This window comes from Carlito syrichta, unplaced genomic scaffold (assembly GCF_000164805.1).
Source record: "Carlito syrichta isolate Samal-C Ts95f unplaced genomic scaffold, Tarsius_syrichta-2.0.1 Scaffold302449, whole genome shotgun sequence".
NCBI classification, from domain to species: domain Eukaryota; kingdom Metazoa; phylum Chordata; class Mammalia; order Primates; family Tarsiidae; genus Carlito; species Carlito syrichta.
In genome coordinates this window covers 41,354-59,274 of record NW_007246545.1, presented here as the reverse complement: position 1 = coordinate 59,274, position 17,921 = coordinate 41,354, and the positions used below count along the sequence as shown (strand labels likewise).

Here is a 17,921-nt window from a genome sequence, read left to right as displayed (position 1 = left end):
CCTTATGAGAAGTGGATGAGATACTCGAGAGTTCTCTCCATGAGAGAGGACACAACAAGAACGTGACCATCTGCAAGCTAGGGGGAGAGGCCTCACCGGAAACCTACCTGACTGGCACCTTGATCGAGGGCATCTAGCTTCCAGAAGTTTTAGAAAATTAATTTCTGTTTAAATTACCCAGTCAATGGTATTTTGTGATGACACCTCAAGCTGAATAATACCATCAAGTTGCCCTTTTTTTAGTTTGTTGAAAGTCCTGTTTTTGTTTTTGGACAGGTATGGATGTTGGATTTTGTCAAATGCATTTTTTTGCATTGACATTTCTGTATCTTTTAAGATGATGATGCGGTTTTCTTTTTTTGGTCTGTTACTACATTGAATTACACTGACTGGTTTTTGAATGCTAAAACAGTTTTGTATTCCTGGGAAAAGCCCAATTGGTCATGAATCATTATCCTTTTTATGTATTGAGTTCAATTTGCTAAAATTTTTAAACAAAATAAAATTTAAGACAAAAACATTAATGGACATAAAAAAATACTGTATCCAACTATTAGAGCATATGTTATCTTCAATCACACATGGAATATTTATGAAAACTGACCATATGCTGCGCTCAGTGGCTCAGCCTGTAATCCCGGGCCTTTGGGAGTCTGAGGTGAGTGGATTGCCTGATCCCGCGGATTCGAGACCCGCCTGGGCAGCAAGACCTCATCTCTACAATAAATAAAAAAAATCAGCCGGGCGTGGTAGTGCATGCCTGTAATTCCGGCTACTTGGAAGGCTGAGGCGGAAGGATCGCTGGAGCCCAGCAGGTCGAGGCTGCGGTGGCCGGGAGTGGCCACTGTACTCCAGTCTGGGCGACGGAGTGACACTCCAACTCAAAACAAAACAAAACAAAACAAAAAAAAGAAAACTGACCATGTGCCAGTCCATAAAAAAATCTTGACAAATTTTGAAGAATTAATTTCATGTTAGCCATATTATCTGATAGTTGTGCAATTAGGCTAAAAATTAATAATGAAAAAGATAAATTGCTTCAATTTGGAAAATTAAAATTTGAAAAAATGTTTCTAAATAGTTTGTGGATTAAATAAGAAATCATAGTAGAAAATAAAAATATTTAGAACTAAGTCATAGTGAAAATATTATATCAAACTTGTAGGCTAAAGATTAAGGATTATCTACAGGGACATTTTTAGCCTTTAAAAAGTTTCTATTATTGTACAACATGGTGATTACAGCTAATAACAATATACTGTGGTCTCGATAAATGCTAAGAGAATTGATGTTAAGTGTTTTCACCACAAGAAATGAGAGGTAATGCATATGTTAATTGGTTAGATTTAGTCATTTCACTATGAAACACTTTAAAACATCATGTCGTACACAAAAAATACATACAATTTTATCTGTCAATTTAAAAAAGCCTTTGTTGTTAGATGACTGAAAAAAATGAGCTAAGCAGCAGTTTTCGCCTTACACTATAAAAAAAAACAACAGAAGAAACTCAAAGAAGATAGAAGAAATGAAATAATGAAAGCAAGATTTTATTATTTTATTTTAACATTGTATTGATTCAGAACAACTTGATAAACTTTTGGCAAAATTTATATAGAAGAGTAAAAGCCCAAGAAATAGTCACCTCCTAAAGAAGAATAAATTGGAAGAGTTAATATCCTAATAGATATTAAGACTTATAAACCTCTTACTAGCTGGGCATAGTGGTTCACACTTGTAATCCCAGCACTCTGGGAGGCTGAGGTGGGAGAATTGCTTGAGCCTAGGAGTTTGAGACCAGCCTAGGCAATATAACAAGACCCTGTCTCTACAAAAAAGAAAATTAGCCGGGCATGGTGGCATGTGCCTGTAGTTCCAGCTACTTGAGAGGCTGAGGTGGAAGGATTGCTTGAGCCTGGGAAGTTGAGGCTATGGTGAACCATGATCATGCCACTGCACTCCAGTCTGGGTGACAGAGTAAGACCCCAACTCAAAACAAACAAACAAACAAACCTCTTACTATACCTTTATACATTTAGACAATAAGGTTGTGGACAGAAATAGTCAAAGCAACCAGTGACACAGAGTAGAGAACATGGAGACAGGCACACATGGCACTGTGGAAAGTATTTTTTCTTTTTAATAATGGTTCTGGGACCATTCATTGTCCATGTAGAAAAAAAATTATATTGGATGCCAAATGCTACACAAAAATCAATTCCATAAGGTTTAAAAACAGATATCAGAGGCAAAGCTTAAAAATTGGACTAAAATTATAGAATATTTTTCTGACTTTATGATGAAGGATTTAAAAAATATATGACTCAAAAATTTCTAACATGAAAGAAAATATTGAAAATTCAGCTATATTAAAACTTAAAACTTTTATAATGAGTCTATAATGAAACTGAAAAATTCAGCTTCTAAAACTAGAGAAGATATCTTTAATCCATATATCTGGGAAATGAATATATGTAATTTCATGTATCTAGACTAGAAAGAACTCTAAAAAAATAAGTAGAAAAAATGACAGGCAACCAATTGGAGAAATGAGCAAAAGACATAAGTAGGCATCTCACATAGATACACACAAATATATGAAAAGATATATATCTTCATTAGCAATCAGGGAAGTGCAGACTATAACTGGAGTGATATACCATTTATACACACTGGACTGTGTATAAAATTAATGTGTAACAATGCCAGAAGTTGATGAGGATGTGGAGCTAGGGAAATGTGTCTAGACATTATCTAGGACACTGAACACTTGTATTCCTCTTGACCCAGAAATTCTGCTTTTAGGAATGAATACACTCTAGAGAAACCCTTGAAAGATAAACTAAAGATTGTATATAAGAGTATTCAAGCAGCACTATTCATAACAGCAACAAATATAGCAACAACTAAATATCCCAAATGTTTCTTGACATGGGGATAAATAAATAATGACATATATACATAATGGGCATCATATATCAGTGAAAATTAATAAATTAGTTTTTTGTACAATAGGATGTATGAAACTTAAAACCATAATGCTGAGTGGGAAGTTCCCAGATATAACATTCAATAATTTTATATGACATTAAGGGAAAGCAAGAGGTTAAGATAAGAGAGGAATTTGGGCACTGTGTCTCACGCCTATAATCCCAGCACTTTGGGAGGCTGAAGCAGGTGGATCACTTGAAGCCGGGAGTTTGAGACCATCCTGAGCAACATAGTGAGACCTTGTTTTTACAAAAAATAAAAGAATTAGCTGGGCGTGGTGGTACATACCCTGTAGTCCCAACTATTTGAGAGGCTAAGGCAGGAAGACTACCTGAGTCCAGGAGTTTGAGGCTGTAGTGAACCATGGTGGTACCACTGCTCTCCAGCCTGAGTGACAGAGTGAGACCCTGTCTATATATATGCATATATAATGAATAAAAAAGATGAGAGAGGAATATGCAGATAGATGCAACTATATTAAATAACATGCTAGTTCTTGAGTTGAATGGTGCGTTCTCTGGGGTTCATTTTATTTTAAGGCTTAATAATGTAAGTAAAGTGTATTATATATATATATACACACACATATATATATATACACACACATATATATATACACACACATATATATATACACACACATATATATATATACACACACACACGTATATATATATACACACACACACACACATATTCTCATATATATCTAATATTACTTAATAAAACTTTAAAATTACTGGCAGGACTGTTTCAGATTTTAGAAATGTCATGAAGTTCTATAAATTCTTCTTCTTTTTTTTTTTTTTGAATTGTGGTCTTACTCTGTTACCCAGGCTGGAGTATAGGGTCACCATCACGGCTCGTAGTAGCTTTGACCTCCTGGGCTCAGGTGATGCTTCCACTTTAACCTTCCAAGTAACTGGAACTACAGACACCCCGCTAATTTTTGGATTTTTTTTTTTTTTTTTTTCAGAAATAAGGTCTCGCTATATTGCCTAGGCTGGTCTTAAATTCCTGGGCTCAAGCAATCCTCCCATCTTGGCCTCCCAAAATACTGGGATTACAGGCATGAGCTACCATGCCTGGTGAAGTTCTATAAATTCCAAGTCAGCTTAACATTGTGAGTTGCTGGATTTTGTAGTAGTTATTTCAGAAAATTCTGGGGTTCCTTAGTACCTTCTGATCCTGGAGAGCCATCTGCTGGAGAATTGCTTCACATCCTCAAGACAAGTTTAATTTTTTCTTTTCTGGTTTTTAAGTTTTGTCTCCAATTTGATGCCCAAGTTAAAAAAAAAATCTGTAAATAAAAGCAGTGTCATTCCTAGAGCTTTAGTCCCTTAACTGGTGGAAACCATTTTTGCTACAATAGCTTTTGGTTATTATTAGCATAGTTGACCCCAGGAAAAATATGCCAACAAACGTTTCTTCTTTGAAAGGGACATCACTGGGATGTGTTACAGCCATTCCTTCAGAGAGGAAAAGAGAAAAAGTCTAATATGTGCTTAGCTTATGTCCAGTGAAGTGACCCTGTTTCTTTTTAAAATATCCTTTCACTTTTTAAATTTATTATTATTATTATTATTATTATTATTTTGAGTCAGACTTCTCACTCTGTTGCCCAGGCTGGAGTGCAGAGGTGTTATCATGGCTCACTGCAACCTTGTCCATCTGGGTTCAAATGATCCTTCTTCTTCAGCCTCCTGAGTAACTGGATCTGCAGGTGTACACCACCGTGCCTGGCTAATTTTTTATTTTCTTTTTTTTGTAGAGACGAGGTCTTGCTATGTTGCCTAGGCTGGTCTTGAACTCCTTGGCCCAAGCAGTCCTCCCACCTTGGACTCCCAAAGTGCTGGGAATACAGGCATGAGCCACCATGCCTGACCTGTTCCACTTTTTTTTTTACATGTGCTAATTTGTTTACTTTAGATTTGATTTTAAACTTAACAAGGGGAGAAAAATTCACTAAAAGGAGAGATTTGACACATACAACTGGTGAATAGTTAGGCAGATGATGAAGATTGAAATTAATCATTGTTATTCCAAAATAGCAGGAGATAGAAGTGAGATCCTGTTCATGTAAGTTAAGCATACACGGGATATGGTGAGGAACAAGTGTTACGTCTGTGGCTCTTCTTATTCTTGTTGGGATAACAACCAAGGGTTCTTCTCCATTTTGATGCATTAGTAATGGAAATGCTAGCTACTTTATCTTCTGGAGATCTAAAAATGTCTAAAATGTGGTAAAAGTGCAGTTAGAGAAAAATTCACCTTCGGTGGGAACTGTCTATCAAAAATGATAAATGGGCCAGGCAGAGTGGCTCACACCTGTAATCGCAGCACTTTGAGAGGCTGAGGCAGGAGGATTTCTTGAGCCTAGGAGTTCGAGACCAGCTTGGGCAATGTAGTGAGACCTTGTCTTAACTAAAAAATCAAAAAGTTACCTGGTCATAGTGCCAGGTGCCTGTAGTTCCAGCTACTCGGGAGGCTGAGATAGAAGAAGTGCCTGAGTCTAGGAGGTTGGGACTGTGTTAAGTTGTGATCGTGTCACTGCACTCCATCCTGGGTGACAGAATGAGATCTTGACTCAAAAAACAAAACAAAAGAAAAACAAACAGACAAATGGATTTTATAACAGAGTCTTAGAATACGTAGACCAGGATTATAAGGTAAAATTTCTCCCACATCTTCTAGTCCTGAACAAAATTAAAACTTTTGGTTTTGGTAGCTTTAGGCAGAAACATTTGCAATGAAAACAAACAAACAAACAAACAAAAAACTGGTCTGACCTAGAGAGGACAAATTCTTGGTTTGTACAAACTCACTTTGGGCTGTGCTGTGATGTTTGAGTATCTAAAGTAGGTCATTTCGCCAGCTAAGTAGCTGTAAGTAAAACAAAGTTTATAAAACTTACTCCCTGTTTAGCTAACAGTGTAAGTTTGGAGGAAAATGCTTGCAAACATTTTTGAGTTCCTCAGAAGAAAAGCCCCATGTAAGTACAAAGTATTATTGTGAATTATGAGACAGCTGTTAAGAGATTCTGTCAGAGATCTGCCAGACAGTTGAAATTAGCTTGGAGAGGGTACTGTCTAGACACATTTTTTTTCTTTTTGCCGCTGGCAATAGGACATTTCTCTATTCGAGGTGTGTATGTACTACTTAATATCACTAAGCCTCTCTTAGCCATGTGGCACTGTTATCTGACAATTCTATTTAATGATTTAGTTTTAACTATTTCAGTTCACCTCAAGCACAGCAGTCATAAATTGAACCACCTCCTAGTCCCTGTTGCATGCTGAACTGTCTCCTGCCCGAAAACCTAAGCTAGGGTTTTGGTTGACGCCTCGGTTAGGGTTTTCACTATTGTTTGGTGTCAGGATTCTTGACAGTGAACATAATGGCAGGAACTTCAGATTAATCCTGAGTTCTTGGTTAAGGATGCTATGGAAAAATCCATTAGTTCTGTGGGAACTTCAGTCAATGCCTGACAGTGCATCCTGAATTTGGTGAGACACATCTTTTAGGGAGATGCTGGTTTAACAAGAGTGAAAAGAGAATTTTACATATCATGTGTCTGGGAGTGGGAACAGTGAAATTTGTTGGGAGAATTTTGCCTGTCAAGAGAGATGTTTACTCAGAAACCATCATAGCTACCCCTTTGATTGCTGCTAGTGTTGCTTTTATTCTTTCGTGTTAAGAAGTAATCAGTGCTGAGTCAACCAGGAAAGAGAAGTGTCAGTTGGGCGACCCCCTTGAGTCCCTTCCCACTGTGGGGGCTTTTCTGCCCCCTTAATAAATCTTGCTTAAAAAAAAAAAGTAGTGTCAGTTATGAGGATGACCTTTCCATTCTGGGTGGCATGACTAGAAGGGATGTTTCAGGCTGAGCTCTCTCTGAGCCTTTCCTTCCTGGGTTGGAGTGTTTTTTTTTTTTTTTTTAAGATTCTCAGGACAAATGCAACTTTAAGTCTTTGAGCATTGTCACTGAATGTTGATCTAGGAGGTATATCTGTTCTGTATGGTAAACCAGGAGCAAGTATTTACTTTTAGAGTCCATTTTCCTTTCTCTGTGCCATCTTTATATTTAATATAATTGTTTGTGTGTGTGTGTGTGTGTGTGTGTGTGTGTGTGTGTGTGCATTGCTTTGTGCTGAAGGATGAGGTTGGCAGGACAAGGAGAAGGCTTTTCTCTTTCATCCCACATGTAAATTAGAGCCCTCTCTTACTTTCCAATAGTATAAATTGCATAATACTCAATAAGATATTTCTAGAAAGAGTACCCCTCGGTTTTCTGAGTGAGAGGAAGACATCTCACTTTGGCCATTTCAGGGCTGGGAGGAGGAGAAGGAGGGCAATACTATGGTGGGTGAGTGTGGGAGAGTTTATGAGACATGTTGACCCTAGCAGTGTCCTCCAAGTCATATTATGAGGGTGGCAAACTTCTTGTTGGCCTAGGCTTGCTTTTTGCTCTTAGGGACAAAGAGATAGAGTTAGATGACTTTTGAGGTCCTTTTAATTTTTGATAGTTTTAAACTTTATTTTATTTTTTCGGTCCTGGTTTCACTCTGTTGCCCACAGCTCACCGCAGTCTCGACCTCCTGGATTCAGGCAATCCTTTTATCTCAGCCCCCTGAATAGCTGCACCACCACACCTAGTTAATTTTTTTGATTTTTTTTTGTAGAGACAAGGTCTCGCTATGTTGTCCAGGCTGGTCTCGAGCACCTGAGCTCAATAAATCCTCTTACCTTGGCCTTCAAAAGTGCTGAGATTACAGGTGTGAACAAATGTGTCTGGCCTAGTTTTATCCTTTAAAGAGGAGGGATTAGCTGAAGATGCTGAGGACCAAATAGAAATTGTCTTTGGTGGGTGGTAATGGGCAGAGAATAGTGTTCCCAGGTGATCAGTATCATATTGTCACAATTATCCTATTACTACAAACCTCTTAGGTTTGTGGGGGAGGAGGAAAAGGAACCAAAAGTATTTTTATAATGCTTCAAAAATAAAGAAGTGCTCTTTTTAGCCAATTCCTATCTATAGGAAGAAGGTCCACAATGTTCTCAAATAGTTTTTTTTTTTTTAAATGAGGAATGGAAATTTATTTATTCTTAGCTCTGGAGGCTGAGACGTTCAAGAGATCAAGGCCCTGACTTCTGGTGGGACCTTCTTGCTGCACCCTCATGTGGTAGAAGAACTGAAGAGAGTGAACCTCCTCCTGACAGCCCTTTTCATAAGGGTATTAATCAATTAATTTCCAACACATGAATTCCCAGGCCATAACAGAGAGGATGCTTCTTGCCTTTTCCAGCTTCTCATGGCTCAGGGGTTCCTTGGCTTGTGGTTACATCACTTCAGTGTCTGCTTCCATTTTTACATGGTCATTTTCCTCTGTGTCTCAAGTCTTTCTCTGCCTCACTCTTATAAGGACTCTTGTCATTGGATTATACCCAAATGATCCAGGGTTACTTCATCTCAAGATCTTTGATTTGATTACATCTGCAATGATCTTTTTTCTAAATGAGGGCTCGTTTGCCGGTTCTGGGGCTCAAGATGTAGGTTTATCTTTTTGGGGCCACTGTTCCACCCACTGCTCTTTTGTTTTTCTTTTTTTATATTTTATTTTATTTTTTCAGTCCAGTTTTCACTCTGTTGTCCATGCTGGAGTACAGTGACATGATCATGACCCACCGCAGTCTTGACCTCCTGGGCTCAGGCAGTCTTTCTATCTCAGCCCCCTGAGTAGCTGCACCACTATGTCCAGCTAATTTTTTTGTAGAGGCAGGGTCTCGCTATATTGCCCAGTTTGGTCTTGAGCTCCTGGGCTCAATAAATCCTTCCACCCCGGCCTTCAAAAAGAGATTACAGGCGTGAGCAACTGCGCCTGCCTGTTTTATCCTTTAAAGAGAAAGGATTAGCTGAATATGCTGGGAACCAAATAGAATAGAGTGGAGTCTCCCTCTGTTGCCCAGGCTGGAGTGCAGTGGCATGCTCATGGCCACTGCAACCTTGACCTGCTGGGCTTAGGCGGTCTTTCTGCCTCAACCTTCTAAGTATCCGGAACTATAGGCGTGTGCTATCATGCCCAACTATGCTTTTTTCAACACACATCTCCTGTCTGTCCACTTCTCCACCTTCGCTGCACCATGGTCCTTCTCTCTTGGGATTCTTGCCATCGACCTCTCCAGCTTCCATTTCTGCACCCTATAACCCACTTTCCCACACAGCCTGAAGGATCTTTTACAACTACCTCAAACCATATCTCCCTGCCCAAGGCCCTCCAGCACTTTTCCTTATCTGTGTAGAGCTGGCTCCTGCTAATAGTTGCACAAGTGTCTCCAACTCGGGTGAGCTCCAGTGGTGCTGTGTTCATGTGCTCATGCCACTCTTTGGCCACCTGGCCCACCTCACACCCACAGGTCACCAAGTTTCATTTTATTGTCTCAGTATTTATTACAACTTGAAAGTATCCTCTATCTATCTATCTATCTATCTATCTATCTATCTATCTATCTATCTATACCTGTCCCTCCATCCCTCCATCCTTCCACCTGTCTCTCTGTCCATCCCTCCATCCTTCCATCTGTCTCTCTGTCCATCCCTCCATCTGCCTGTCTATGGCATTCTCAGATAGTTTTGACAGTCCCTGATGGTTTTCTCTGTAGTCCAATTACCCCCCCATTTTTCCTCTATCTCAACTCCGTCTCAGTTTATCTTTAATTAGAGTCCCTGGTCCATCTTCCTGATGACGCCATCATAGTCAGCACTCTTCCTTACCCACTCTCCATCCCCCACACTCCCAGTGGAGCTTTCCTAGTAAAACTGCTGCTGGTGAAATCTCTGCCTACTCCCTCTCCTCCACCCAAGCAGACGCATGTGGCTGGATAAAAACACACACTCATCTTTACAGGGCTTGCTTTAAATTTATGATGTCACATCTCCAGTGGGCCCACGGGGCTGCCTGGCGGTCCTGCCACATTTCCCCGAGAACTCACTCGCCCACTCTCCAAGATGACTATTTCACACTTTTTCCTCTCGCCTCAAACCACCAACATATCTCTTTTCCTTTCCAGTTTTTTTATTTGACTGAGAACACGAAGTGAGAGGTGAAGAAAATTTTCACATCTTCCTGCCACCAGATCCACCTGCCTGCCCACAACTGAGCCTGTGTTCTCTGCCTTCCTACCTGTTGCCGGGGAAGGTGTATCTGAGCCAGGCTGAGCACTGGATCCCAGCCTCTCTCAGTCATTGGGAAGAAACTACCCTCATAGAGTGTCTAATGTGTTCCAGGCTTAGTTCTAAGCCATTATATATTAATCAGTGTAACCCTGGCGACAGCCAGGTAGAAATAACCAGTAGGTAGAAATGACCAGTCCTACAGATGAGCAAGTGGAGGCACAGCACAATTCAGCAACTTGTCCCAAATCACACAGCTGTGATGACTTCATATGGCTCCCGAGTCCATGTGTGCCACCACTCTATGAAACCATGTCTCCCAGGATATTCTCTGGAAGTTTCTCCTCTTCTGTGCCATCAAGTTGCCCCTGTCTTCCAGATCTTACCCATCAACTTTTAGGCGAGTTCTAAAGTCTCCTGTCTTAAGTCAGAGACACTGTCACTCTTTAAAATGATAAGTCAGGGGCAACCCCTTTGGGACCCCTCCCATTGTGAGAACTTCTCTGTTCTATCAATAAATCCTGCTTTCTCAAAAAAAAAAAAAAATATATATATATATATATATGTGAGAAGATCTGACCCCTGCCTACTCCCTTCTACCTCATTTCCTATATGCTCTCTGTACTTCCTGCCTCCTCCTGCCGATTCTTTGAACACAACAAGCACATACCTGCCTTAAGGCTTTTATCCTTGCTGTTGCCTCTGCTGAGAATGTTCTTCCTATACATATTGACCTAATTTAAGCAAGAGAATTCATTATTTTGGTATGGTCTCTATTCAAGCTTTGCCTTGTCAGAAAAGTTTTTAATCTCTGTCTAAAATGCCCCTGGCATTGTCTGTCTTCTCACCAGTTTTAATCAGAGCATGATGTTGTCTATCTACTGGTATATCTGTTTGTTTGCTGTGTGTCTCCCTGAGTGGCATATGGGTATCATGAAGGCAGAAACATTACTGCTGTATTCCTAGTCTTGGAAACAGCACCCGTTAGGGGCTTGATAAATATCTGTTGCATTTTTGGGATAGTGGCAGGTTATCAATCCTACAAAGTTAAAGGTCATATGAGGGAGGACTCCCAAAAATCCAGAATTATCTTTTTGTAGGGCAGGCCGCTTATAGTACAGGCTTCTTCCGCTAGGGAAGTGTTCTAGGAATCATCAGCATCAGTGTCCTAGCAAACATTGTTGTGAGAGCTGCATTTGGCTTCAGTGAACATTTTTTTTTGAGATTCTTTCAGTGCGTTTGCCCATTTCTTGATGGGTGATTTACGAGTGTACCTGCCTACCCCGCACTGAATATTTAGCAATTTTTGGCTAAAAACCGCATGATCCCCATGCCTCACCTTCCCTTTTCACCCCATCTTGCCCTAAGCAACTTTTTTGGTTTCCCCCATGAAAAAAATCCTCAAAGGGAAATGTTTTGCTGATGTGGAGGAGGTGAAACAAAAAATGGCAGAAGCACTAAAAGATTGACAAGTTCAAAAAATGTTTTGAGCAGTGGAAAAAGTGTCTCGATGTGTATTGCATCTGACAGAGAGCACCTTGAAGGGGACTGAAATTTAAACGTAAGACTAAATACACAGTTTTTAATAAATAAATTTTGTTTTGGGGGGTGTTCCCCCTTGTATAAAAATGAAAATAGAGTAGTGGTAATGTTTTTTTTAAAGTTAAAACACTTCTAAGTGATAGAGGAAAAACAGTATGTGTGGAGAAAGTTGGGTGAGAAGCAGAGGAGAGTCTCAAATTCTTGGGTAGCTCCAGTTGTCCTTCCTTCTCTCCACCATATGAGGAACATTCCCTGTTGCAGAAACTGCTGTGTTGAGAGCCAAGGGGTGAGACCAAAGGGAAGGCCTTTCATCCACGGTGAGAGTGGGGCCTTGAAATATTCCTAGGAAGTTAAAGTTGGTGAAACAAAACAGAATTGGCGCTCTTGGGTTCCTTAAACCCATCTCACTTGAAGTATTAAAAACGACAAATTAGACCTGGGGTAGTGCTTCATATCTATAATCCCAGAACTTTGTGAGGCCAAGGAGAGAAGATTGCTTGACCCCAGGAGTTTGAGATCAGCCTGGGAAACATAGAGCTTATCTCTACAAAAAAAAAAATCACAATATTAGTCAGGCATGTTGGCACATGCCTGTAGTCTCAGCTACTTGGGAGGCTGAGGTGGGAGGCTTGCCTGGGCCCAGGAGGTCGAGGCTGTGGTGAGCCATGATTGTGCTACTGTACTCGGGCTTGGGTGACAGAGTGAGATGCCACCTCAAAACAAAAGCAAAACCAAAATGACAATTTGTAAATGTTAACTTTTATGATGATGATAATGACAATTTTTAAAAAAATGTAGGTGTCTTGTTTTTGTTACCCAAGCTGGTCATGAACTCCTGGACTCAAGCAATCCTTCTGCCTCAGCTCCCGAGTAGCTGGGACTACAGGCATGAAACACCACTCCCAGTCCTATAATTTGTTTTTGTTTATTTGTTTGTTTTTTTGAGTCTGGGTCTCACTGTGTTGTCCAGGCTGGAGTACAGTGGCATAATCATGGCTCACCACAGCCTTGGCCTCCTGGGCTCAGACGATCCTTCTGCCTCAGTCTCCAAGGAGCTGGGACTACAGGCCCATACCACCATGCTTGTCTAATTTTTCATATTTTTTTGTGGAAAGGAGCTCTCACCACATTACCCAGGCTGATCTCGAACTCCTGGACCCAAGCAATCCTCCTGCCTTAGCCTTCCGAAGTGCTGGGATTACAGACATGAGCCATTGTGCTCAGTCTATAGTTCTCTTATTTGTTGCTTTTCTGACTGCTTTTTGATAAATATCCAATTTCTCAGTTCGTTTTGTGCTGGTTGAGAATGTTGCCAGTTTCTTGGATTATTCTTCCGTAGGGAGAATGGGATCCAAGAGTAGATTTATGTGCCTCTGATTTAATGTTGTGAGTTCTATTCAGTGATGTGGAAGAATAGAAAAAAAAAAGAAGCCAGAATAATGAATTCTCTTCATTAATATTATGAGATCTAAAGGGATGGGAGCAACTCCTTTTAAGTTCTGTTAGCATTATTTCAGTGTGCTAACTGATAAACCTTTAATGACTTTCAGAAAACAGTAAGGGGATGCTTTCTACTCTTGTAAATATAAATGACTTTAATAACAATTCATATGAACTGAACTTTGGCTCCCAGTAAATATGATGCCTGATACTTATCTGACATAACTGTGGTTTCAAAAGTTGAAAATATGGACCTATGGTGGATGCGTAATCCTGCAAAGCTCACATTGTCTGCCGCTGGCTATAGAAGTTTGTTTTAAAAGGCTAAGCACAATTATTTGGTAGCATTTGGGTCATTTCAAAATATTTGTGTTTGAGTATGCATTTATTGTATGTCTTTATAAAAATTTATTAAAATATATATATATTTTTTTACAGAGATGGAATCTCATTATGTTACCCAGGCTGGTTTTGAACTCCTGGGCTCAAGTGTTCCTCCCACCTTGGCCTGCCAGAGTGCTGGGATTACAGGCATGAGCCACCACATCTGACCCAGTTAACATGTCTTTATGTTTCCCTGTGATTTCTTTTTGCCTAGAGGGAGAAGAAGATGAGGATGAAGAGGATGAAGAAGATGAAGATGAAGAAGAAGAAGATGAGGAAGAAGATGAGGAAGATAAAGATGCTGACTCCCTAGATGAGGGCTTGGATGGTGACACTGAGCTGCCAGGGTTTACTCTCCCTGGCGTCACATCCCAGGAACCTGGCGTAGGGCAGGGCAACCTGGGCTTGCTGGAGGGAGCCACCTACCAAGTGCCAGATGCCATCGAGTGGGAGCAGCAGAATCAAGGCCTGGGTAAGAGTCATGCATGTTTCCTTTCCCCCCTCCTTTTATGTTTCTAAGGTGACAGCCTTCTTTATTAGCATCTGTTGTGGAGCAAAATGGGTTTTCTATGTTTATGGGTGGTTCATTTGGGAAAAAGTTATCAGCTTATATTTATACTCTTAAATAGCCAGGCTGCAAACAATCTCCAATTGCCCATTATGAGCACAGTTACCTGATTTTTGGAAGGAATTTCGTTTTTCCTTCCCAGCTGTAAGACAGCTGTGAGCTTTGGGAAGACATCCAAATGGGGAGATGTGTAACCAGCATGCTGAACAAGCAGTACGAGTGAGCTGGAGTCAGAAAACAAATGCATTTTGTCCCCCTGTATCACTTGGGTAGTTCCCTGCTTCTAGGTGAGCAGTTGGGAAATGCCATGACTTTTCTGTTCAGTCTTATTGTCAAGCACAGTCTCATTTTGGCCACTGGAGTGTCCAGACCACTCCATGCTCATTCTCTCCTATGTATGGCCTGTGCTTGAGGTGAGAGACTTTGAGGATGTAGGCTGACCTCCAACCTGACACTCCCTTTCTTGTCAGCAGGGAAGCCCCCCAGTCTGTCCCCTGTGCTCTTGTTGGGGCTGGGGGGAGACACTATTAACCTTTGAATGACTCCTTGAGTCCTCATTCTCTTGACCTGAGGTAAAGTGACCTCTCCAGAGAAATCACCTTTCTAAAATTCTCTTAGTGTTTACCAGCTGGGCTGATTTATGTCTTCAGTGTGGCAGACGTTAGGTTGAAGAGTCTGGTAAATGGGTAAAAATACTAGTTTGGGGGTGGGAGGGGTAGTTCAGTGTTCACAGCTGGGCCCACTTACACCAGTGTGGCAGAGGTTAGGTTTAAGAGTTAGTTAAGTAGTTAAAAAAAAAAATACCAGCTTGGGGTATTTCCATTGAAAATCTGGGACTTTGCTCTGGGTATAATTCTGGGATTATCACCCTATAGGTTGATGCAAAGGTTGTAGTTAAAATATAGCTGGGATATCCTGTGGAATATGTATACAGCAAGGAAAGGATATAGTAAGGGATAGGCTTCCAGTAGACAGGCGATCTTTACTGAATTATTTTCTGGCCAAATTCAGCATGTATTGGACAGCATTTACTTTAAAAAGCATGTCAGCTGAAGTTATTAAAAGCTTATAAAGGTATCAAAATATTATAAGACAAGCACAACATAAAATGAACATTGGTCTGTGAACAAATATTGAGTCCAAAATGCTCTTGTTCTACGTGAACAAGTTTGAAATGTGTAAAATGAAATGCAAAATGCAAAGATAACGTATTACAGAGCAGGTTAAAAATCAGACACAAATCTACACATAAAGGGATACCCCGGTTTTGGCTTTATAATATGGAAGTATGTACAGTTGCACAGTCTTGTTGATGTGGATAGGATGACTATTCAGAAACTGTAACACTTTGCTGGAGAGAGGATCAAGGGAGAGAGAGTTGCCTTTGTACAGAAGTCGTATGGCATGCACCTCTGGATTGTGGTCTAAGAAACCAACTTTCACCACTTATGAAGTTGCCCTGCCATCTATGAGTAATTATAAGTAATTGGAAAGACTATGGATCTTAGAAAAATATGGAAAGACTACAATTCAGTGCTGAAGTGTTCATTTGGGTTGTAGTCTTATGCTCCTCAGCACCAATTTACCACTGACTGTGAGTCAGATTTTAAGGAGTCAACTTTACTGAGGCATATATTATATGCAATAAATACATTAGTGAGGCATATATTATATGCACCCACTTAAAGTATACAATTCAATGAGTTTTGACAGCTGTATACACCCATGCAACTTCCCTCACAGTCATGATACAGAACGTTTCTATCACCCCACCCCCAGGGCCTCCTCATGCCCCCCTGAGTCTATCCCTCTCTCAGGGCCCAGCCCTAGGTTACCACAGGTCTACTATTGTCACCATAGATTAGTTTGCATTTCCTAGAATTTTATACAAATGAAGTCATATATCCTTTTTGTGTTTGGCCTCTTTCACTTAGCATGATGGTTTCTTTTTTTTTGAGTTGGAGTCTCACTCTGTCGCCCAGACTGGAGTGCAGTGGCTGGCCGCTCCCGGCCACTACAGCTATGACCCGCTGGGGCTCCGGTGATCCTTCTGCCTCAGCCTTCCAAGTAGCTGGAATTATAGGCATGCGCTACCATGCCCGGCTAATTTTTTGATTTATTAGAGATGAGGTCTCACCAAGTTGCTCAGGCAGGTCTCAAACCCACAGGCTCAGGCAATCCACTTACCTCAGCCTCCCAAGGCACGGGATTACAGGCTGAGCCACCGAGCCCAACTAGCATGATGGTTTTGAGATTCAACTATGTTATATGGGTTGGGGGGACCTCCCTAAAATGGAATCTGTTTATAAAAATTGTATATTTGTTTATACATGTTTAAACTTCAGTCATCTTCAAAGTACTCTCCGTTTGATGCAGTGCATCTATCGACATACTTTTTCCACTGCTTAAAACAGTTTTTGAACTTGTCAATTTGGATGCTTTTTAGTGCTTCTGTTGTTTTTTGTTTCACCTCTTCTGCATCGGCAATGTACCCTTGAATGTTTCCTGTTTTTAATCCAGGGAAACAAACAAAACAAAAAAGTCGCTCAGAGCAAGATTGGGTGAATAGGAAGGGTGGGACACGGGAGTCATGTTGATTTTGGTCAAAAACTGCTGAACACTCAGTGCGGTTTGCCATTATGAAATGGGCAAACCCACTGAAATAATCTCCCTCCACAAAAAAATTCATTGAAGCCAAATGCAGTCTCTCACAACAATGCTAGCTGGTACAGTGATGCCAATGGGTTCCTAGAACACTTCCTAGCAGGGGAAGACTGTATTACAAGGGACCCGCCCTCTGAAAAGTAATCTGGTTTTTTTGGGGGGAATTCCCCCTCATATATAGTATTTGTGTGTATGTGTGTGTGTGTGTATATATATATATGTAGAGGGAGTGAGTGAGCTAGGTAGTATTCAAATGTATAAATATACTGCATTTTGTTTATCTACTCATCCGTTGATGAACATTTGGGTTGTTACCAGTTTTTGACTAATAGCAGTTAAATTTTAAGGCTAGTCAGGCTTGAGACTCAAACCAAATAGCTCTGCTGTCCTGCCTCCTGATTTCAGTCCCCATGCATGACTAGTTTCTTAAATGAGTGATACCAATTTAGTGATTTGTTATACTTTTAAAATTAATTTCCTCAGATCCTGAGTTTTTCAAATATCAGATTTTTTCCTCATTATTTAATGTTTCCCTAGATCTCTTACCTTTTACTGTCACTTCCTTTCCTGGTAAAGTTATTTCATAAACATGTTTTTGCATTGTGGGTTTTGTGGGAATCAAAGCAAGGAACAAATCTTTCAAACTGTTCTTTTTCCTGCTTTGAGAAGATTGTTTTTGAGTAGTGTCTGAGTCTGGAATTTTATTAGCCCACCAACCTTTTCTTGGAAGGACAGGAGTATCTTCCAGTAACTAAAAACCAATAATGACTTCTAAATCAATATTAATTGATACAATTTCCTAAGTACTTTCAGATCAGGTGAAATAGCAAAAACCACCCCCCTTGTGATGGATTTTGTGGTAGGTAGAATAATGGCATCCCAAAGATGTCCATGTCCTAATGTCTGGAGCCTGTGAATAAATTACCCCTCACCCCAATGGCAAAAGAGTCTTTGCTGATTTGATTAAACTAAGGATCTTTAGATGGGAAAAGGGAGATTATCCTGGATTACCTGGTTGGGCCCAGTGTAATCACAAAGGTTCTTTTAAGAAGGAAGTAAAAGGGTCAGAGTCAGAAAAGGAGACATAATGATGAAAACAGAGGTTGGAGTGATATGGCTATGAGCCTAGGAATGCTGTCAGCCTCTAGAACCTGGAAAAGACAA

At 40.4% G+C, this 17,921-nt stretch overlaps 1 protein-coding gene across 1 annotated transcript in view; it reads left to right on the top strand.

Annotated features, from left to right (window-relative positions):
* The window catches only part of CUNH14orf37 (chromosome unknown C14orf37 homolog), a gene marked incomplete at its 3' end in the record, with an annotated part of 42,389 nt that extends 28,392 nt beyond the window's left edge, over window positions 1-13,997 (top strand). The window contains exon 4 of the mRNA XM_008056694.2: window positions 13,740-13,997. Within this exon, the coding sequence (XP_008054885.2) occupies window positions 13,740-13,997 (258 nt within the window). The remainder of the gene's footprint in view (window positions 1-13,739) is intronic.
* Between the last annotated feature and the right edge of the window lie 3,924 nt (window positions 13,998-17,921).